At 43.0% G+C, this 22,675-nt stretch overlaps 1 protein-coding gene across 1 annotated transcript; it reads right to left on the reverse strand.

The window, feature by feature from the left end:
* Positions 1–4,956: 4,956 nt before the first annotated feature.
* Positions 4,957–20,868, reverse strand: CCL28 (C-C motif chemokine ligand 28). The gene is made up of 3 exons (XM_067545673.1): positions 20,749–20,868; positions 9,630–9,759; positions 4,957–7,981 (listed from the first exon to the last, which is right to left on the reverse strand). Exons 1-3 carry the CDS (start codon positions 20,810–20,812, stop codon positions 7,819–7,821), a joined length of 357 nt encoding a protein of 118 aa, XP_067401774.1. The 5' UTR covers positions 20,813–20,868; the 3' UTR covers positions 4,957–7,818.
* Positions 20,869–22,675: the final 1,807 nt, after the last annotated feature.

Below are 22,675 nucleotides of genomic sequence, written 5' to 3' on the forward strand. Positions count from 1 at the left end.
TTTCAAGCACCCACCCTCCTTTTCTCCCTCCCTCCCTCCCTGCCAGCCACTCGATTGCCTCCAGGGTCCTTGCATTCACCCACTCATCCTTCCCTTCCTGCAACCGTGCAAGTGATCCCCAGCCCCCAGCCGCTCCCTCCCTAAGCTGCAGTTCTTCCCCCCAAAAGCAGCCCCCTCCCTGCCTCCTGCCAGGTGGCTCAGGGCAGTTGCTGCACATGTAGCCAGACTGGCTGCTCTGCAGGGAAGAACAAGTAACTCCCTCCAGCCACCTGGCAGAAGCTGCAATTCTTCATGCACCCCACTCACCTTTCTCACCCGAAAGGTGAGTGGGGCAAGTGAGGCAGCCTTTCCATTCAAAGAGCTCCTGAACTTTTGCTAATATTCTGATCCACACAACTGATGCATCTAAACCCAGAACTTATTATTTGGACATGTATATGTGCATGTTTATTTGATTTTCCTAACGTTAACTGAGTATATTAGGAAAGATTGTCAATGCGGCCACCAGCAAGAGTTGGTGGCTGCACCCTGAGGCCACCAAAAAAATTGTTGTGAGAACCCTATTCCAGGGGAGAGCCACGAGACAAAGACACCTCAGCTTTTAACAAGTTTCCCCAACATCCCCGGGATCAGGTGATCGACTCTGTCCGGCAATGGGCATGATTTCTTCCACTTGAGCCAAAGTGCTCATGGGTGCTTAGACCTGTCCATTGTTCCTGTATACATGCCTCTACTGGGTGTGGAAACACAGCTTTGTGTTCATCTGCATCTATTCAACCCATGTGAGACACACATTTGGGGATATGACACAGCAGAGTTTCATATCTGTACATATGCATGACATATGCTAGTCTAACAATAATGTTCAGTATGTCATCAGCATTCCAAAAACACCTCACATGGCATACTTTGCATCAGACAATACACAGTTACACTGTAAGGGTGAACACGAATGATACACAAATCACACACCATAAGGGTGAACATGGGGTACAATGTGTTACAATCATTTCTAACAAAGGGAAGCTTTGAACAATGGACTGAGGACCCCACTCTTTTGGGTAATCCACAGAGACGTACTACAAGCTAGCAGATTTAACATCACTGCATATTATCCTGGTCTACATACTTTGAAACCAACTGTAATGCATATGATTCATTTTAACCGTTTAATAACTCTTCTTTTTATATATTAATAAACCTCTAGTTTTTAATTTACTAAAGGACTGGCTATCAGGATGGTTTTTGGGTATGATTTGAAGTATATTTTGACCTGGAATGTGTGTCTGGTTCTTTGGAACTGAAAGAACCTAATATATGTGATTTCTGGTTTTAATAATAATTTATCACAGAAGTCTCGTTTGTCTGGATGGTGCATGAAGGGCTAGAGGGCCATCTGTGGCTCCGTAATCACTAGTACAGTATTTTGGAAGCATGTAGTTGGGTTGGTGAAATCTTATGATAGAATATACCACGGGTCTGTATTCTGGCAGTCTGACCTGAGATTGGCGCTCCCAGCTTTGTCCCATACGAGGCAGCATGACACTATCTACCAAGGGTCATGGTAGATTCTCCATCCTTGACAATTTTAAAATCAAGAGTGGATGTTTTTCTAAAAGATACACTCTAAGAATTACTTTGGGAAAGTTCTATGGCCAGTGTTATACAGAAGGTCAGACTAGATGATCACAATGGCCCCTTCTGGCCTTGGAATCTCTCAATCTATGAAAAAAAATCAACGGGAGTTAAACACATAAATACCTTTGAGTGTCTGGGCTTAGGTTCCTATCTACATCTTTAAATTCCTAAATACATTTGAAAATCTAGCTCCAAGACTCTCCACTGAGCATCAGCAGAGAAAACAAACACTGATAGGCCACAGGGCTCTCTTTTCCTCTAAAAAACAAAATGTGGAGATAACTTTACTGAAAGAAAAATATTTATTTTAATTTTGTTGCCAAGTAGTTAAACAGTGACAGTAAAAAAATAACATATAGAAATGGACAAAACTTAATTCACTTGACCGGACTCACAGAAGTGAGTGCAATTTATCCAATGGAGCATTTTGTTAGGAACTGGACACGTGAGATACTGTTTTTTATAGGTAACACAATGTCTTACTCCAATGGTTCATACTGTGTTAATGTTTTATTTTTTATACCTCTGTGTGCCAACGTTCAAGCAGAAATGAAACAGCGGACCAAATGAAAGGAGTCTACACTGGTATTTTGCTACCACACTGAGATGCACTGGAGAAAAATCTTAGATGCCTGATAGATGTAATTTACACCTAATTACTGCCCCAAACAGCATGCATGTTAGACCAACAGAGTCACACTCAGTTACTGACATGTAACGTATACCTCCTCACACATCACCTCTGAATTTGGCCTATTGAGTCCAAAGGAGACGGGTTGTAACTTATACTGTCTTAGTCTCAAATTCAGTTTGAACCAGGCAATGTTGTTTAATGGATAGCGTAACAAACTAGCACTTCAGAGACCTGGGTTCCATTCCTAGCTCTGCTGTTGGGTGACCTTGAATAAGTCACTTTACCATTCTGTGCCTCAGTTTTCCATCTGTAAAATGAAGATAATTGTTTGTAAGGCACTTTGAGATCAACTGATGAAAAGTGCTGTAGAAGAACTAGCTATTATTAAGTGAAAACATTTTAATGGTGCCTGAGGACTTCACTATGGGCAAAGCCATTGGCATCGTAAGAAAGTGCTCATATCTTGTTGTAACTATATCAGTCATCAGCACATGGTAAAAAAGTGTGTTTAATCACCCTCCCCACAGACATGTTGATCAGCAATTGTCCATTAGATGGCTTTGCTTAAATGTTATAACATGGTTTTTGGTTGTAGCATTTGTTTTATTTTGGGGAAGGAGCAAGGACAGTACTGTAGAAGATCCAGCTATGAAGCAATAATTTTTCAACACATAAGAATTCAGGAGATGAAAACAGAGGAACCTAGAGACAGAGAATATGCAACATCACCAGTAAATATATAAAGTATACAGACAGCAACATGTAATATCCTTTATCTGACAGACTCCACTTCCTCACCTAGCACTGGCCTTCCTACCATTAGGCCAAATCCTCTCATTGCACTTTGCTCTCAGCACAGCAGAGCTGTTTTTGCAAAACCTGTGGGGGTGGAAGCCCTGCAGGCTGGAACAGGCCCTCTCAGGAAGGCAGACTCCAAACCATACAAAAATTGTTGCACCCTCAAAGTGCGGAACACTGATTAAAAACACTCCTGATGCCTAGCAGAGCATCCCATGGCCACTCTGCCAATCAGAACTTCATGGAGTTTCCCACTGGCCCATAGTTAACCTCATTATTTGCTGAGAAACCCATCACTCGTCCCTCTCTGTGGGGAATGGGAACATTTGCTGTTTGGGGACAGTCCTCTTCTCCATCGCATTGCTACTCACCTGGATGGGATTGCATCTCCAGGGCCTCTCTGCTGCCTTTTGTCCCCTTGCTTGTGGGTTCCAGGACTCTACTCCAAGTGACTGGTGCTGCCTGCTCCCCCTGTGGGAGTTGTAGCTTTACCACACCTTATCCTAAATCTATACCCCCACCCTTCCCTTCTCTCAGCAGCCTGTCTTCTGTCTTTGATCAATCATGCTTTCTTGGGTTGCCTGTACAGGATGAGGATATTGAATGACTGCACCGGAAGAAACAAATCAAATGGGCCCACAAAGGACCTAGGACATACCTGAGCCAGTGTTGCAAGACAGGTGCATAGGTCAAATCCTGGGAAGAGCTGAGAATCTTCTGTAGGACATCAGTGGGAGATAAGGACACTCAGCAGGAACAGATTGATAGGAAACCCATAAAGAGCCTGAAAGTCACCATAACCCTGGTCAAAAAAAGTGTCTAACTCAAGAGGGAAGAGGGAAGAGTCCAGAGACAATTGTGGTGGTTGGCAGCAGAGCACAGGCTAATATGACTGCGGGAACTAACAAGGTACATTATATAGGGCTCAATCACATACTAAAGTGAATAGGCGTTGAGAATACTCAGTAAGGTGCAGCACTGGGCCCTTTGCTTTCATCTAATGTGTTATTCAACATACGCAAGTAGTTATTCAGGGCCAGCCTTACAGGTGGGTGACATAGTCAAGAAGGGGCTGGAGCCCCGGCAGGGTCAGAGGCAAGTGTTCGCCAGGTTCCACTCCCCACTTGTGAGTGGCTTTGTTGGCCCACGCAGTGTCCGGCTTGGTAGAAGGGGCAGGCGGATAGGGCCAGCTCCCAGCTGGGGGAGGGGCTGAAAGTTGCAGGGGGGGTTGTTGCAACTTGCAGATGGGTCTGCCCCGGGTGCAAGCTGGAAGAGGTCTGGCTGGCCTGAGGGAATACCCTGTAGGGCAGGCTGGGGCCACAGCTGGCCTTGCTCCTCGGGCTATGCCTTGTGCCAGTCCATGCTGGGCTGGAGGATGAGGAGAGCACCAGGAGGAGAGTCTCCTGCACTCAGCACCAGCTGCCTAGTGCAGCCCAGCTGCCAGGGTAGCCGCTCACCCACCCCCAAATACCTGTGGAGCAGGGACAGACAGGGCAAGCCTAGGCTAATGGCGAGCGCTCCTGCAGGCACCCAGTAGTGTCTGAAGTTGTGCAGCGCTGAGGAGTGGAGAAACAGACACCGTACTGGGCTGGGGGCATGCTGGGCTTCAGGTTGTGCCTCGCAGCGCTGCCATCCCCCAGGCGCTTTGCTTGGTCGCCAGCCCAGCGTTCTCGCCCATTACAGGAGACTCAGGCACTATAGCAAACCAGTGCTGAGGGTACAGGCTGCCTGTGGCATTTGCAGCTGTCTCTGCCGTGGGTGCACACAGTCCCTACCGTAAAAAGCTTCTCCAGTAAACTCAAGGTGTGTGACCGCACTGTGTATCTGTTCTTAAACTCCAAGAAAGGGCGCCACAATACAAGTTCGCCCAGGGTGCCATTCTCCCTAAGGCCGGCCCTGTAGTTATTTATTCAAATTAACGAATAGAAAACGTACACGACAAATCTGCTCTAGATCACATCCGGATAACACAAGATATTTTACAACATATATGGCTGGAAGTCATTCATATTTACAACATGGTCCATAGTCAATAGTCTCAAAAAGGCATTTTAATTACTTTTAGTATATACTGCACATGCTGAAAACATATTGCAAAAATAGCTTTTTAAAATCATTTACATACTATGCCTGAGGCATTTTCCCTGGCTTAGGTCTGCGTTGTGGACTCCATTTGAAAGGGTTGGATTTCTAATGGTATTTATGTGACTAAAGATCCAGATAGGCAATTCTGAAAATCCCACTAGGATTTCCCCCTGACTCCCATCAAAATCACTGGGAATTTGGCACCTAGATACCATTATCTTTAAAATACCATTAAGCACCTATTTACATCTTTTAAGCACCTAAATACCTTTCCAAACCGGACCCAAAGTGACTATTTGTACCCTGGCTAAAGTTCACTGAGCCAGCCTACATTTTGTTCCTTCTGCCGTAATAAACAAAGCTCAAAGTTTGTAAGTGAAAGATCTTCATCTCTGGTTAGGATCCTCCGGAGGCGCCTCTCCAGTGGTACAAAGGCCTTAATTGGACAACTGAGGATTTCCCCAGCATGGTGGAATTCCCAACTGGTGTAAAGCTGACCATGCCAACTTTACTCCACTTGCTCCCCCACTATGGTGTAGGAGGTATCCAATAGGAAGCATTTCCAGGTGTATTAAGGGTTGGGGAACAATCCTGGGCCAATAGACCATTTTCTAGCGGGCTTAGGTTAGAGCTATGGCTGCTCTAAATTATATCAGAGGTGGATTCAGACCTCATCTTCCCAGAGGATTGGAGGAAGAATAAAGGCCACCATTACCTCTGCCCCAGCTGCACTGAATTAAGGATCCTGTCCTTAGTTTTTCCTTACCTATTGCTATTTCAGGTGTGACATAGTTTCTTCCATCACTGCATGTCAGCATCTGAAGGAGCTGGTTTTTTATTAAGTGTCCCCACTAAACAGCAGTTTTTATTTTGTTTCAGGGAGACTTACTTGCTTCTTGCATCTAGCATCCTACATGCATTATCCTGTGTTATTGTTTGCAGCTATTATTCAAACAACTAAAACTACTATGTGCTTTACACAGTCCCTACCCCAAGGAGCTAACAGGCTAATTTTAGATGTGCTTCAATGTGTGAGAACAAAAACAACTGTAGAAGAGGAGAAGAGAGTTACAACAACACGGTATGGTAAAATAGACTTCTTACAGGTATACCCTGAAGAGTGTAATGCTCTTATTTTATTTTAAACCTTTATCTTCCTTCATTCACTACTTCGTCTCTCATGTTATGTTGGGGGAAGAAAGAGTGTGTGGCTGACATGGGTCAGTATTTGTAGGCAGTGTGGATGTAGTAAGTCTTCATCAGGGTTTTGAATGAGGAGGGAAAGGACCTGGTGATTTGCATCCGGGAGGCTGTTTCACACATTAAAAGGCAGTGAGAGGAAGGACATATAGCAGGAGTGGCCAAACGTACTGACCCTCTGAGCGGCATTACAATAATCCTCAGAGGTTTGAGAGTCAGGCGTGCCTGTTGCAGGGCTGAAACTCTGAGACCCCTCCTCCCAACAGGGCAGAAGCCCCTCACCCCACCACAGGAGAGAAGCCCTTAGCCCCAACACCATGCAGGCAGAAGCCCTGAGCCCCCTCCCCTCCCCCCAGCCCAGTCTGGTTGGTGGAGAATGGGGTGTGCATGGGGGGGCTCCACGAGCCACACTTTAACTGTAAAAGAACCACAGGAGGCTTACAAGCTGCGGTTTGGCCACCTCTGACATATAGTGTGTAGCAAGGCTAGCACCACTGGAGTACTAAGATGATGAGAGAAGACAAAAGGAACAGAGAGGTGCATAGCCTTGATGGCAAGGATGAGAAGTTGATGAGAAGTTGGAATTTGATACAAGAGGTAGGAAGGGGCTGATGGAAGCATTGAAGAGGGGAGTAACAGGATTAAAACAAAGAGTAATGGGAATGGTGATGACCTTTGCAGCAGAATCTTGGACCCCATGATTTTGGGCCTGAGGGAAAGAGAGAACAGTGCTATTGTCAGCAATAATAAAGAAAATTAGAAGCAAAGAGAGCTTGAAATAGGGGGGGAAGATGTCATTTTTGGCCATCTTGAGCTTGAATTGATGGCAGGGCCTCCAGAATGTTATGTCAGAAAACCAGTCAGATACACAACTGAGAAGAAGAAGGTAGGTCATGAGAAGTCAGTTTGTGAGCCAGCAGCACAAAGATGGTAGCTGAATCTGTGCAAGCAGAGGAGGATAAGGTGTTGTAAGGGAAGAAGAGGGTACCAAGGACAGGACACTGAGAAAAACAGAGGAGGAGAAGGAACTGTCTAAGGAGACATTAAAACAGCAGTCAAAGAGGGAGAAGGATGACTATGAATGTCAAGGCAGGAGAGGGTGTCAGAAATTAGAAGTACTGAAGAATACAGAGAGATCAGAGGATGAAGCAGAGGGGAAAGTACAAGATGTGGCCAGGAAGAGATTGTCATTCCTAATGCATCAACTTTTGCTTTTATCTGGCCAGAATGATTCCCAAAGAATAAGAGCCTTTCAAGATGCATATTAAAGATGGCAAAGGGTGTGTATGGCTGACATCTGTCATTGTTCTGGGAATTTAGACATTTGAAAAACAATTTTTAAGCAGTAATTGCAAAATATTGAGCAGTCATTGTATGTGAATTCCTAACCAAACATTTTTCTATGGCAGAAAACACAATGCAGCATTCACAGGTAACGCCATCATCAGTTTTGTTTCAGCACACTACTGCTTCACCACAATTTGATCTTTCCTTGTGGTGTTCCTGTTCTTCCCAGAATGAAGATTTCCATCTCTTCTACGATTTTTAATCCTGTTCCTTTTCATCCATTTCTTAATGTTTTTATTCTGTGTGCTTACACATAGCTTCTTCTGCTTTACATAAAGGCTGCCAGAAGAAAAATAAGTTACTTTGTCTATTGCAAAACCCAGTTTTTTAAAAAAGTAACTTTTAAAAGGTAACCAGCATATTTGATCATCATGTTATCTTACTTCCAAACAGAACTAGGCAAATATCTCATTTTTTTTCTCTTCGTTTGTTTGCTGTCAGTTCTGGAAAAATAAAAAATGCTCAGTTTGGTTTGAACCAAACTCAGACATTTTTGGAATTTCTGGCTAATGGAAGAAGTCCATTGTGGGTCAAATGAAACAGTCCATTAGATCTGAAATATTTTCTTTCTGGGCATTTTTAAAGAACCGTATGCCAGGAGAATGAGGTGGTAGTGGTGCCACCCTCCCTTTTAGCCCAGTGGTTGGGGTACTCACCTGGGAGTGGGAGGCTGAAGTTCAAATCTCTGCTCTAAAACCGTGATTTGAACCCAGGTCTCCCTCATCCCAGATGACTGGCCTAACAGCCAGCCTACAGAGCCATTCTCACTCTCTCTGGTCCACTGACTATTTAAGTATTTTATCACTAGTAGAACACCTTCAACAGAGAGCTTGAAAGACATCCATGCTAGAATACCTTAGAGCCCAGTGGTTAGGGCACTCAGAAAGGGGAGATTCAAATTCAAGTCCTTGCTCCAATGACTGTTTAAGAGGTAGAACAGTTTCAACAGCAGAGATTGAGCCCCACACCAGAGTAACCTGGTGGTTCTGGCATTCACCTGGGAGATGGAAGTCCTACATTCAAATGCCTGATCCAGAGCACAGATCCAAAGGTGGTCTCCCACATCCCAGGTGAGTAGGCTATAAGGTGCACACACCCCATTTTGTGAATAGTGCCTAAATCCCCTTGTGAATCTAGTCCTGCCCCACACACCTTTTTTTTTATTTGGCCAAAACTATTCAATGAATTTATGTCAAATTAACCAAATAGTTTTGGATCAACCAAAACTACATTTTTCAGTAAATAAATTATTCATCAAAATGTTTTCTCCCAGCTTCACCTTCCAAAGCACAAGTAGTTTATTGCATAATTACTCAGTACATCCTGACCTGAAAAAGTACAGAGCAAGAGGGAGAGTCTTTGCTGTGGCTGAAGATAAACACAGTGTAACTTAGTGCATTGGGAATGAAGTGACGCAGTCAGCTCTGTTCAAATGTTATAAAAACAAAGACTTACAAAGCCTAAGATGAACAGGAATGTTTCCATAATTTTTAACTTAATTTAATTTATTATTTGGATTTTAAGCATCCCCTTGGGATATTTCTAACCAAACATTGTGTTATTTTATTAGTACATAACAGCAAAAGTGAAACTGAGTAGGAGTGACTATAAAACAAAAGAAAATCTGATTTCATAAATCTATTATCGTTTTCCATGCTGAGTGAAGTGCAAAAGCCATAAAACATGAATGATGAAATAGAAAGTAAATTTTTTAAACATTCATTCAGTTTTTAACAATCAAAGCTATAATGCAAGGAAGGAAATGTATTTAATATACAGTTTTTTCCCTGTTACATCAGTTTTATGCCAGAGTAATCAGTGGTAATCAGTTATACTGGTATAAAATTGGAATAACTCACTAGAAAGCCAGGCCCAATAACTTTTGCCAATGTCCCTTGAACACACGATCACACAGAACACCACTTACATCACAGCTGGTAAGTTGCACACTCCATCATCTTTCTGGATTTCAAATTGTAGAACTTCTTTTAGAAGTTTTCTGGACACATGTTGCGATACTTCCGTGCAGCAGTTAAAGGCTACCGGAAATAGGGTAGCTAAAAGAATCAAAGGGAAAATATTGTTCAACATTGAAATGAATGAGACATTGTCCGTCCTGTTAAAGGTTAGTGAAAGATTGCAGCCTTTGAGATCAGTCAGCATTTCTTCCTCCTGGCTCCTATCACCACCACCACCATCGCTCTTTCACCTACAATGTTTCTTCCAATTATCCCAGTGGATTCATATTTAAATACTATCTTCAGGAGTCAGGAGATTTAATAAATAGCTTACACTTCTGGAGGGAGAACTCTGAAAACAACTGTGATGTTGGTAAACCAAGTGCTAGTTCTGGCCAAGGCCACAGGCATTCACTAAGAACTGACAAGTCTCATAGCTGGAAACAAACTAGCTCACCTGTATGTTAGTTTTGTTCAAAATAGGTATTCGTCTGATAAGAATGTATTTGGTGTTTAGACTCTATGAAATGCTTGTAAATTGCTGCGTGTGCTAATCTCACTTGTAATGTCCGCATTCCATGCTACGGGGAAATATGTAAATTTTGTTTTATAACTTGAAAATGTTTGCTCTGAGCTTGTGAACCCAGGCACAGGAATCGTTCCCTCTGTCCATAGAGAAGGCCTATCAAAATCAGACAGGCCATCAAGGCACATCGCAATACAAAGGATTGGCTAATGACCCTCTCACCGCTTGGAAATGCTCTGTGCAAGGGAGCTTGTCTCATGGAATGGAAGACCAAACGTAAGATATAAAACAGGGTCACAATAAAAGTTTTCATCTCTTTGCTCTGTGAACTCTCACAGGGCCAGAGATACTAAACAAAAGCGGAGATACCCATGGTCAACCTGGGTCTACCCAGAAAGACATTTTGAACGCACAGATTACAACATCTCTTTCACCTTTAAAAACAATAGAAAGCTCATTTGTGTGTACATGTTTGCTTGCTTTAACCTGTAAATAATTCATTTCTTTTTCCTAGATAATAAACCTTTAGATAATTTATTACAGGATTAGCTATCGGCATTGTTTTTGCTGTAAGACAGTGGTTCCCAACATTTCTGGCTCGAGGGCCACAGATATCATTTTTACAACCCTGAAGGGTCACCAGTTTCTGCCAGCAGGGCCATCCCCCCACTGCAGCCAGATGGAAGGAGTTCAGCGAGGAGGCTCCCATCTCCCTGGCTGCAGCAGGGAAACCGCACGCGTCCTGGAGCCCTGTGCGCTCCACCTAGGTCCCTAGTCAGTGGCTCCCTTGTGCCACCAGGGGGACGGGAGATCCGTGCTCCCCTCCCTCTGGCTCCAGCAGGGATGCTCGCACCTAGGAACACAGGCAGAGTGCTTTGTTCTCTGCTGGAGCAGGGGGAGGGGAGTGCTGATTGCCCATCCCCTTGGCTGCAGCAAGGAGCCTGTACCGGTCTTGTAGCCACACGGAAATGCGCTCCGCCTAGGTCCTAAGGCAGCAGTTCCCTTCTGCAGCCAGCAGGAGGGGAGCCGTGGGCCACTTTGAAAGCTCCTGCGGGCCACTTTTGGCCCCTGGGCCACAGGTTGGGAACCACTAGTGTAAGATCTAGGGAAATAATTGATCTGGGGTAAGTGACTGGTTTCCTGGGACTGGAAGCAACCTGAATATTCTGTGATTTTGTGTGTGTGTGTGTGTGTGGATGACCATATATCACGAAGTACAACTTGCCTGGGTGGCAAGATAAACTGGAGAGCCCAAGGGGACTGTCTGTGACTCCACAGTAAGACCGATATAGTGGTCCAGGAGTTGACTTTTGTTACTGGGTAGGGTGAAATCTAATTATAGAACATACCACTAGTTTGGGTGTCTGCCCTGTGCTTGACAGTCTGCCCTGAGGTAGGCACTGACTGTCGTGAGCCACTCCAGATGGTGTGACAGCAATGACCTGTGAAGAGTTTGGATCTGATTTTAAAACTAGTCTCTCAGGGCAAATCAGGAGCAATACTTTGAGTCTTTGAAGCCGCCACTTCTAGTATAAGTGTTTCCAGGGCTTGAAGCCCCAAGAATGGAGGTTGGCTCTCTGCTTTGGAGCCACCTCCTGCAGCTACTCTCCTTATCTGTCTGCAGACAGCTTCCCTGGCTGACAAATCACCTAAAGAGCCAGAGGAGGCTTGCTGATAGGAAGGGAAAGCATGTATTCTGCCCCCAAGAAGATACATCTTAGAGTTATGACTGAGGGGTGCAGTACTGGGGTAAGCCTGTAAGCTCCACATCTTCCCCAGTATTTCTCTCTAGTGGGTAGATATGGAGGGAGAAGAGGCACTGCAAAAGGTTCAGGGGAGTAAGTGGAGGATGGGGAACCTAGAGGGGACACGTATGACACCCCCATTATGGCCTGCTTGGCTTTGGGGAACATACTTCCATTTGTTACTGGGGCAATGCCAGTCAGATAAACTTTCCTGATCTAATCAAACTGGGGACTTCCCAGCCACTCAACTACATGTGATTTGGTAAGCAATTTTGGCCCATGAGCTGGGCTGGTGTCTCCACAACCCAGACAGGTTCAGAACCAAGTCTCCCCTCTTCTCTTCCCCCTCATAAGCTCATATATTGTTGAGAGGGACCAGAGAGAGAGAGATACTTATTTGTGTCTGATGCTTTCTCTCGACCTGAGCTACTAGTCCTGCTCTACTGATAGCTTCTTGCCCTGGGGAGCACCCTGTGGGCACTGGAAAGCCAGGCTGGTAAGCCAGGAAAGGCTGGCAAGACCAGTACTGCCAGGGTTAGGGGCAAATATTTCACAGAATGCCAGGACATTAAGGGGGGCATTATTGGAGCAGGAAGACAGATGCCAGCCCAGGCCACCCTCTCCTGCCTATGTTTCCCTCCAAGTTCTCCTAGAATAAAACAGTCACAGCCAATGATTTTGAAGCCATATTCCCCTTCTCCTGGGGTTCAATTTATTCAATATCACTCAGCTCCCCCAAAGGTCTCTTTCTGCTCACCCACAAGATTTTGGGTCCCACAGTCCTCGTTAGTGTTGTGAATTTAAGTGGTGGCCTCCCTAGCTCATAACTCACCCGTCAAGTTTAGGAGTTGCACAGCACTCCTTCTTGGGCTGGGTTGGTTGACGTCTTTCCTCCAGCAGCTGTCTTTGACTGGGCTTGGAGCTTCCTTTTGATTCCCCTGCACAGTCATTTAGTCGGTCTCTTAATTCTGCCCAGGAAGGCCTAATATCCCCCAAACAGCTGTCTGGCAGAGAGGGGAGCCTTGCTCTACCCACTCTACAAGACTCCTGGTCTCAGGCTCTTAAAGGACACTTATCAGGGAAAGCTTTATCCCTTTCATCTCCCACACACTGACTGCTCCCCAGGGCCATCTTTTTCTCTCCCAATTACTGCTTCAGTTATTTTCTGGCCTGCATCTGCCTCCCTGGACATATGGAACAGGTAATTGACTTCTCACATGATCACCTCTGGCCTTAGCCCTGGTCTACACTTACCTGGAAATTCGGCGGCAGTCGATGGGAGTTACACAAGCTACGCAGAGTAGCTTGCATAACGCCCATCGACTGCTATGCTTCCCTTCTGTACGCCGTCTTCACTGCACTGCACCGACGGGAACTGTGTTCCCGTCAACGCAGCACTATGCCACTTGACGGGGTGGTTTATCAGTATCGAATTCCTGATCGATTGAGCGGGTCTACACTGACCACTCAATCGATCCAGAAAGATCAATCTGACGGCAGTGACTTTGCTGCTGTCAGTATAGACATACCCTTAAAGGAGGACATAGATGGCCTTTTAGCCTCCTCCACACCATTTCCTCCACTAGACGACCACACGTCTCCATTCCCCTACCTATCCACCCCACATCATCATCACTTACCCGCTCTATCTGCCCTAACACCCACCCCCATATTGCACTTCCGTCTATATTATGCAGCCCTTAAGTAATTCTTCTGTGAAAAGAACTTCATTGTGTACCAGTTACAGTTGTTAAGGGCAAAACCCACCCCCATAAAAACAAGGCAATAACAAGTTATTTTGCAAGGAACTTCCACATCCATTAGTAAACACTTGTTAAAACAACACACATCTAATTTACACGCCAAACCTTAACTCTGACCTTGTGCTTTGCACATGAGCACACAGCAGATCACACAGGAACTAGTGCATGTATGTAAAGAGTAAACATATGTTAATGTTGCTGAGGTCAGAGTTAAGGTTTTGCATTAGAATGTGATTTAGTTGAAAATGTTGTATGTTTATTTGCTTGGGAATTTCTTATGGAAGTATAAAATCTGTCAGTGAAAGTGTTTATTGAATGACTGTTAAAATACAAGAAAGAATGTTCTCAATCATCTTCTTGCTCTTATGGATGTGTGGGTGTATTTTCCCCTTCCACAAGGATAATGATAATAAAGGTCAGATTATACCATACAACTCTATTGAGCATGCTACTATACGGAGCAGAGACTAGGCCAATGACCGTGGCTAACAAAAAGGCTGCCCATCACGGATGGCTGAGGAAGATACTACACAATTCATGAAAAGACAAAATAACAAATACGAGCATCAGGGAGCTGACAGAGCAGGACATGTTAGAAAATATCAAAAAAAGAAGGCTCAAGTGATTGGGCTTTGTACACCATATGGAAAATGGGAGACATGTTAAGCAAGCATTGCATTAAGGGTGCTCAAGGGAGGAGAGAGAAAGCAAGGAAGGCAAAAGAAGAACTGACAGAAGACTGTTTAATTGATAAATTAAACAGTAATAAATCACCAGGACCAGATGGTATTCACCCAAGAGTTTTGAAGGAACTCAAATGTGAAATTGCGGAACTACTAACTGTGATATGTAACCTATCATTTAAATCAGCTTCTGTGCTAGATGACGGGAGGATAGCTAATGTGATGCCAATTTTTTAAAAAAGGTTCCAGAGGCAATCTGGGCAATTACAGGACAGTAATCCTAACTTCAATACCAGGTAAATTAATTGAAACTAGAGTAAAGAACAGAATTATCAGACACATAGACGAACATGATTTGTTGGTGAAGAGTCAACACGGTTTTTGTAAAAGGAAATCATGCCTCACCAATCTACTAGAATTCTTTCAGGGGCTCAACAAGTATGTGGACAAGGGTGATCCAGTGGATATGGTGTACTTAGATTTTCAGAAAGTCTTTGACAAGGCCCCTCACCAAAGGCTCTTAAGCAAAATAAGCGATCATGGGATAAGCGGGAAGGTCCTCTCCTGGATTAGTAACTGGTTTAAATATAGGAAACAAAGGGTAGGGATAAATGGTCAGTTTTCAGACTGGAGAGAGGTGGTGGAATAGTGGTGTCCTGCAGGGATGTGTACTGGGACCAGTACTGTTCACCATATCCATAAATGATTTGGAAAAAGGGGTAAACAGTGAGGTGGCAAAAATTGCAGATGATACAAAACTACTCAAGATAGTTAAGTACAAAACAGACTGTGAAGTGTTACAAAAAGATCTCACAAAACTGGGTGGGGGCTGGGCAACCAAATGGCAGATGAAATTTAATGTTGATAAATGCAAAACAATGCACATTGGAAAACAAAATCCCAACTATACACATAAAATGATGGGGTCTAAATTAGCTGTTACCACTCAAGAAAGAGATCTTGGAGTCATTGTGGATAGTGCTCTGAAAACATCCACTCAATGTGCAGCAGCAGTCAAAAAAGCTAACAGAATGTTAGGAAAGGGATAGATAATAAGACAGAAAATATCATAATGCCACTATATAAATCCATGGTACATACATCCACATCTTGACTACTGTGTGCAGATCTGGTCACCCCATCTCAGAAAAAGATATATTGGAATTGGAAAAGATACAGAAAAGGACAACAAAAATGATTAGGGTATGGAAAAACTTCCATATGAGGAAAGATTAATAAAACTGGGACTTTTCAGCTTGGAAAAGAGACGGCTAAGGGGGGATATGATAGAGGACTATAAAATCATGACTGGTGTGGAGAAAGTAAGTAAGGTAGTGTTATTTACTCCTCATAACACAAGAACTAGGATCACCAAATGAAATTAATAGGCAGCAGGCTTAAAATGAACAAAAGCAAGTATTTCTTCACACAATGCATAGTCAACCTGTGGAACTACTTGACATAGGATGTTGTGAAGGCCAAGACTATAACGGGATTCAAAAAAGAACTAGATAAGTTCATGGAGGACAGGTCCATCAATGGCTGTTAGCCAGATGGGTAGGAATTGCTATTTGCCAGAAGCTAGGAATGGGTGATGGGATGGATCGTTTGATGATTACCTGTTTGTTTCATTCCCTCTGAAGCACCTGGCATTGACCACTGTCAGAAGATAGGATACTGGGCTAGATTGACCATTGGTCTGACCCAGTATGGCCGTTCTTATGTTCTTATGACAGTGACAGAGGATATTGAATGAACTGGCACCATCTGGGAAGAAGTACCCCAATTAGTGAGTGACCATAATCAATGGAGGAACTGAACTGGCGGATGTGACAGAGGTACAGGAAGAAAGAACTAAGGTCTAAGGTAAGATAATCATAATTAGTGCTTAAGTTTTTTGGGAGTAGAAATTGAAAGTAACCTGTTACTTTTACCCAAAACTTTATTTTGTTCTATACAAAGCTGATGTTATTCCCATAACAATTTGAAATTGATCATCCCTGGATCACAGATAAAGAACAGTATTGCCAGGATTTTCTCCATCTGTTACAGTATTATCACAATCTGAACTGACAAAGTCACATTTGGTAACTAGTATTTTCCAATGTGCGACTGAATGTTGAAACTGTTTTTTCTAAACAGGGTCAGTGAATTTTCATATGTCCCCATGTTCCTCATCCCACTCAAGTCATTTGTTTTCCAAGATGTTTCCCCTTTGCTATTTCCATTCAAATGCTGCATTTGTGTTAAGGACAGTACCATATCTTCTTCAATAGGGCTCCGCTTGCAGAGTTTGTGTCCTTTGTGTCCTTCCGGGTCAATGAGAATCACCTTCTGCAGTAAATCTGAGTGGGAATTCTGAACTGAAGATTTAGGGTTAGATTCTCCTTGGGTATAAATTAACATAGCTCCATCAGTGGAACTACACTGACTTGCACCAGCTGAGGAGCTGGCCCTTGAACTATTGGGGCCATGCTGTGGTTTTTACCCATGACACACACTAGTGCAGAAGAAGGCCTAGGAGGAATTCTGATGCCTTCCTCCTGATGTGGTGGGGGAGGATCATAGTGTTGCCATAGCAACACTCCCTTGAAAGGATATAATACACACTCCTTGCCTTCCACTGCGAGGGTAAGAAGTAAGGTCAAGATCTTGTCCTCATCCCATCGCTATAGGGTGGCTAGTGCCAGTGGCTGCACTAGCAGAGAGACTTGTGCTCTCTTCTCCTTCATGCAGCCATGCAGGACCTGCTACAGACTTGCCCTTAAGTGTGATTTTTGGATCACTTTAGTCCAACAGTTGCTAAAAGAAAACTGAAATTTGGCCTGGCCTTTTTCATTGCTACAGGCATTCCTGCCTTCTTTCCCCACCATGTTTTGCCTGCCTCTGTCAGCAGCACAGACAGCAGTCCATTCCATGACTGCTTCATCCAGGCCAGGATTTAGACCCAGTGTTGTAACACTGCCACAAGCTATATTTCTCAACCAGTAAGCTAGAGCTAGTGGCCTTGTGGGACTAGCAGCCATAGTGAAGAATCCCCAGTGTCTTGCCTCCTCTCTGTCACGAGGGATGTTATCCTGGCTGTTGTTGTCATTATTTCTACAGATTATATTACCCATGTTGATCTTTTGCCCATCTTGGGGACTTTCACCAGGGAGACATCAATTGTTTGTTAGAGGCTTTGTTCTCTTTATTTTTAAAGAGCTGAATCATCCAATCATGCAGAAGAACCCACCGTAAGGGCAATTCAAGAAATTCCATGCAGGTCCCCACCATACAGAGCTCCTGACTTAGGATGCCAGGCGCATTGAGGAGCAAGGAGCCCTTCAACCACGTATAGATCCCCAAATTTGCTGGGAAATCCCAAGGATTTTGCACCATCCACTTCCAAGCAAGATCTCCCATGGCAGCACAACCCACTGTGATGCTGTGCCATTGGCTTCCCGCCAGTACCTGTGGTCAGTCTTTCTTCACCCATCTCTGACAGGAGCTGGAAGCCACAGAGGGAGGATTTCTTATTCTGAAATCTTGCTGGAATTTCCAGCTGGAATTCTGCAGGTTTCCAGGGGATAAGAAGAACAAAGGAAGAACCAACAGTTTCTCAGCTCTGCCCACCCTCCAGCTTCTGTCAAGAAACCACATTGCTGCGTGGGTGATGTTGAAGGAAAAGAAAGCTAAGCACAAATGAAGGGGTGATGGTAAGGGACCGGAAGGGGGAAGAGAAAAGCGAGGAAGAAACTAAGCAGGAAATCAAAACATGGAAGCAAAGAAGGAGAGAAAAAAGAACAACACAACACATCTCCCTCAAACCTCCGATTGGAACCTGGAAGAACTGCCTCCGTGACCCCATAAAGCCACAGGAGTGGGAACCAAAAGCCCCAATTTTATTTTTAAACACTTAACTAACCAACCTCTCTCTGCACACCCCACTTCATGTGACTGAGCTACCCGTTTTCCAGGAGAGCATTTCCACATAAGATATGTCTGAGCTCAGAGGTCAGTTTTAAAGTTTTGCTTTAGAAAAGTGATTTAATTTTTGTGGTGCCCCAAATGTACTCAAGTCCTTGCAAAGATGTATGGAGACCCATCCTTGCCCTGGGGAGGTTACAATCTGACCCCGCAAACACCGATTGCTGAATATCTCTGATTTACTATGGGATAATGAGACTATAAACAGCAGTAAGCACTCTACGGGGTAATAGTAGGTGTTTGGATGATCTACTTGCATCATTACAATTAACTCAGTTGATTAAGTGTTTGCAGGATCTGGCCCTAATTTAAAAACATACGGACCATTTAAGTAATTTCTACTTTTAAATATAATTCTCCTCCCTTGGCCTTTCTTATATAGCCATTCGTTTTTATTACCATTTGCTTAACTTTAGTTCTTTAACTCACTCCTCTTGCTTTATGACGGGCTGTAGCCCCTATCACTTGTTTTTAACCCTTTCCTATTTTCAGTTTATTTGAGGGAGTGGGGAGGTAGTTCTCGTTTTCTACAAGTTTAACATTTTTTTTTTCTTTTTTGTATCTTAATTAAAAATTAATTATTGTTCCAACCATTTATCACTTGTACTTGCTACGGATTAGCAAATAATAGTCCCCCAAACTTCCCTTCCTTCCACTGTGGCAGTACAGCCAGGGTCCGAAATCCTATCCTGGAACACCCAGACACACCCACCACTTCCCCAGCCTGAAATGCAATAAACCAAATTTGAATCCGTTACCTTTGAAATACTTTGGAGATTCCTTATCCATTAGGCTGCACAATCTTTACCTTGAATTCTCATGAATCAAAGATATAATTTTGGTCACCAAAGGGCTCTCGTATATTCCGTTGAACAGAGGTCAAATATATGGCAAACCGCAAGGAAAAGAAACTTACACAAATCTGAATATTAAGGACCAGGTCTTGTTCTTACATTTGTGCCACTGCACTGAAGTAAATGAGACAGAATTTGGCTCAAAGCCTATAAAAATTCCAACTATATTTTCTGATTCCAAAATGGACCAGTATATTTGCAAGACTTCATGAAAATCTGCCTTTAATTATTTTGTTGTTAAATGCATAGTATGTTTGTCCTCATCACCTAATTATTTTTCTCAGACATACTGATCCATTGGGCACAGAGAATGAAAGAACAAATTTAAGAAAACTCCCTCTATGCCCTTATTTGAATATCCTATCCCTTAGTGTGCAAGCACGTGAATGTCCAGCACGTACACCCAGATTATAGCTCACACAAGCCTCTGCAGTCCGGCAGGTAAAAAGGCCATTTTGGCAGGATAGAATTTTAAGGCACTTGTGGCATGATCCTGCAAGGTGCTGAGGGCTTATCTACCCACAGAGATTTAGTGCACAGCAAGCCAGGGTATAAATCTACAGTGTTCTAGCTTGCTGGGCACTAACTGGCTGTGTGAACCCTGTTGTTAGCATGCACTGAAAGTTGTGTAGTGCTATTTAATGTACTCCTGTTTGAAACTCTACTCTCGCTGAAGTCAGGGGGAGTTGAAAACACTGAGTATATTATAGGATGAGGCTCTTGGATCTCCTGAATTTGGTAAAGATTTTAACATCACAGAGTTTAATAAGATTATTTTGTAATATAAAATTACAAGGAAAAAAAATGAAAGATTGATTATAAAAACTAGAAAATTCAAACCAAGTGTGCAGACCCAGTTCATGCATGCACCTAGTATAACTGTCAGTAAACATAATGCAAAATGGGAGAAATTTAATCTTATTCTGAAATTTGCTACAATTAAAATGTGAGATGAAAATCAGTTTTTCTACATTTTAGCTATAAAATCCTACTTAAACATGGCACCTGTCATACTGAGTGTTAGAGTGTTGATTAAATTCACAAGTAAAGTGTTCTAGAGACACTCATGTATGTGAGTAACTTTACTCATATGTATTGTCCCAATTGCACCAAAGTGCTGTTAAAATGGTAAAATTTCTTGTGGCAAATACCTTGCTGTACTGATCTTTTCTGAAGACCTGACATTTCCTTGTTGAAATCATTTTACAGAAAGTTTCCCAGTCTGAATATCCAGCTGCCCTTGATACACTCAGTGTGACAGGTGCCAAATGGTAATTAGCTAAAACAAATTTTAAAGTGAAATCCTAGCCCCACTGAAGTCAAAGGGAGTTTTGCCATGATGTCAGTGGAGTTAGGATGTCAGGTTTAAAGTTCTCCCAGTTTTCTGTATAGAAATTAAAACCGAAAGATTTAATCTCCAATTACACACAGTGCTAAGGATATAAAACAGCTCCAATTCCACGTAGATTCGTTGCCTTATTTTATTTTATTTTTTTTACAGAGACCTACTATAAATGTAGCAAATAGATAATGTACAGTAGGACTTACCCTCAGATGTATGAACCACCACAAATGCAAGAGCAGCAAAGAGAGTGACTAGCTTCAAATCCATTCCTTCCAACTGCTGCAGAATATACTGTAATAGACCAGGTGGTAATTTACAGGAAATAAAAGTAATCCTACCTCCTGGAGGGCAGTAAAAAAGAAACTAACTTTAAAACTCCACCCTTTGCAGATGCTACAAGTGGGCTTGAGCCTGCAAGGTACTAAGTAAGCACTCTGACCTGACTTAGCAAAACACTGCAACACATGCTCAAAGTTTTATGCATGTGAACAGTCCCACTGACTTTAATAGGACTACTTACGTGCTTAACTTCAAGCATATATATAAATACTTTACTGGATCAGTCAGAGTATTCCGAATCTTGCAGGATCAAACTCACTGCTGTGTTCTTACTTCTCTATATCTGTGATGGACCTGGCAGCTGCCACTGCTCTGGCATTAAAGTTGCTCAGTAGATAAATGTGGATTAAGAAGAACCAAAGAATCACAGTTTTTCACCACTTTATACAATTCACGTCCAAGGGCCAAATTCTGCTGTCAGTAACAGATATACAACTCCATGAAAGTAAATGGGCCAACTTCAGCAGTGGCACAAACAAAAACAACTCCAAAGAAGTCAGTGGAGTTACACCAGTGCTGAATTTGGCCCATTGACTTCCATGGGGTCGCACGGCCACAAGGGAGGGCAGAACTGGACTGCACCATTTCACTCTACCTCCTACTGCCTTTCTGAACTGTTAATAACAGCAGTAGCTGAACTGCAGACCACCGTTACACTTTAAGAGGAAGTCTTCTCTGCCACCACAGAATCAGAGCATACTGGGTGAAATTATACCTCTGACATGGCTCCATTCACTTTCCGGCCCCCATATTTCTGAACTGAAATATAGAATTTCCATTTGGTGGGGGAACATGAGCTTTGGTGGCAGCAGTAGAACATTCAATCTGAACAAAAAGTGTTGGGGTTTTTTGGGGTTTTTTTTGGTGAATCACTTCAAGCTAAATTGTGAGGCTGATTGCTTTCCATATTTCTGTGGGTTGCATGAAAGAAGGTCCTTTTCTGATGCTTACAAATAGAGGAAGTATTTGCCTACAGGAAACGTCTCCTGATTTAACTTTCTGCTATTTCTGTTACACAAAATGGGTCAAAATGTTCAGACAAATGTTCAGACAAATAATTTGAAACAGTCAGAGTCAGAGTGATATTACTGCACAGGGAGGAGAGTAGTGCTGCACCTGCTCAAGCTAAATGCTTCCTTTCGTCCTCACAATTAGAAGTTGCCTTCTCACCCTTCTCTCCCAGGTCTTTCTTGAAACTTAAGTTGAACAAGACCAATTACATTTAATAAGATTCTAATATGGTGCCCATCACTGTTGTACAAAAACAGACAATCTGTGAAAAAACTGAAGAGGAAGTCTTACCCACCTACTTGCTAGGACCTCTCCTCCTCTAAAATGTACCCATTTTCCAGTCTCTCTCCTGCTTTCCCATGCTTTTGCACCCTTGTTACAATAAGCACTTCCAGCTTCTTAGACTCTCCCTCTCAGCACAGTGCTGCCATCTGCTTCTCAGCATCTTATTTCACTCTCCTACATACACTACTCCCTGCACTACAAGGGCCCCAGGTTTACTTTTTCCTTCAAATTAAAAGACTGAGGCTGTGAGAGCTGGTTGGAAATTTCCCAAGAAAATGTTATTCCTGTCAGAAACTAACAATTCAGTGAAAGCAAAAAGTTTCATGGAAATGGATCAGTTTTGATGAAATTTTATTTTGAAAAGAGAAGATTTGATTTTTCATTTTGAAATGACGTTTTATATTATGAAAAAAAATTAAATGTCAAAATTGGAACAAAATGGTTTTGATTTTATAAAAAACAAATAATTTGATCAACCTGAAACTTTTTTTTTTT

The sequence above is a fragment of the Emydura macquarii genome, unplaced genomic scaffold, assembly GCF_026122565.2.
Source record: "Emydura macquarii macquarii isolate MOO-44397 ecotype Brisbane River unplaced genomic scaffold, CSIRO-AGI_Emac_v2 contig_1045, whole genome shotgun sequence".
Classification (NCBI taxonomy): Eukaryota; Metazoa; Chordata; order Testudines; family Chelidae; genus Emydura; species Emydura macquarii.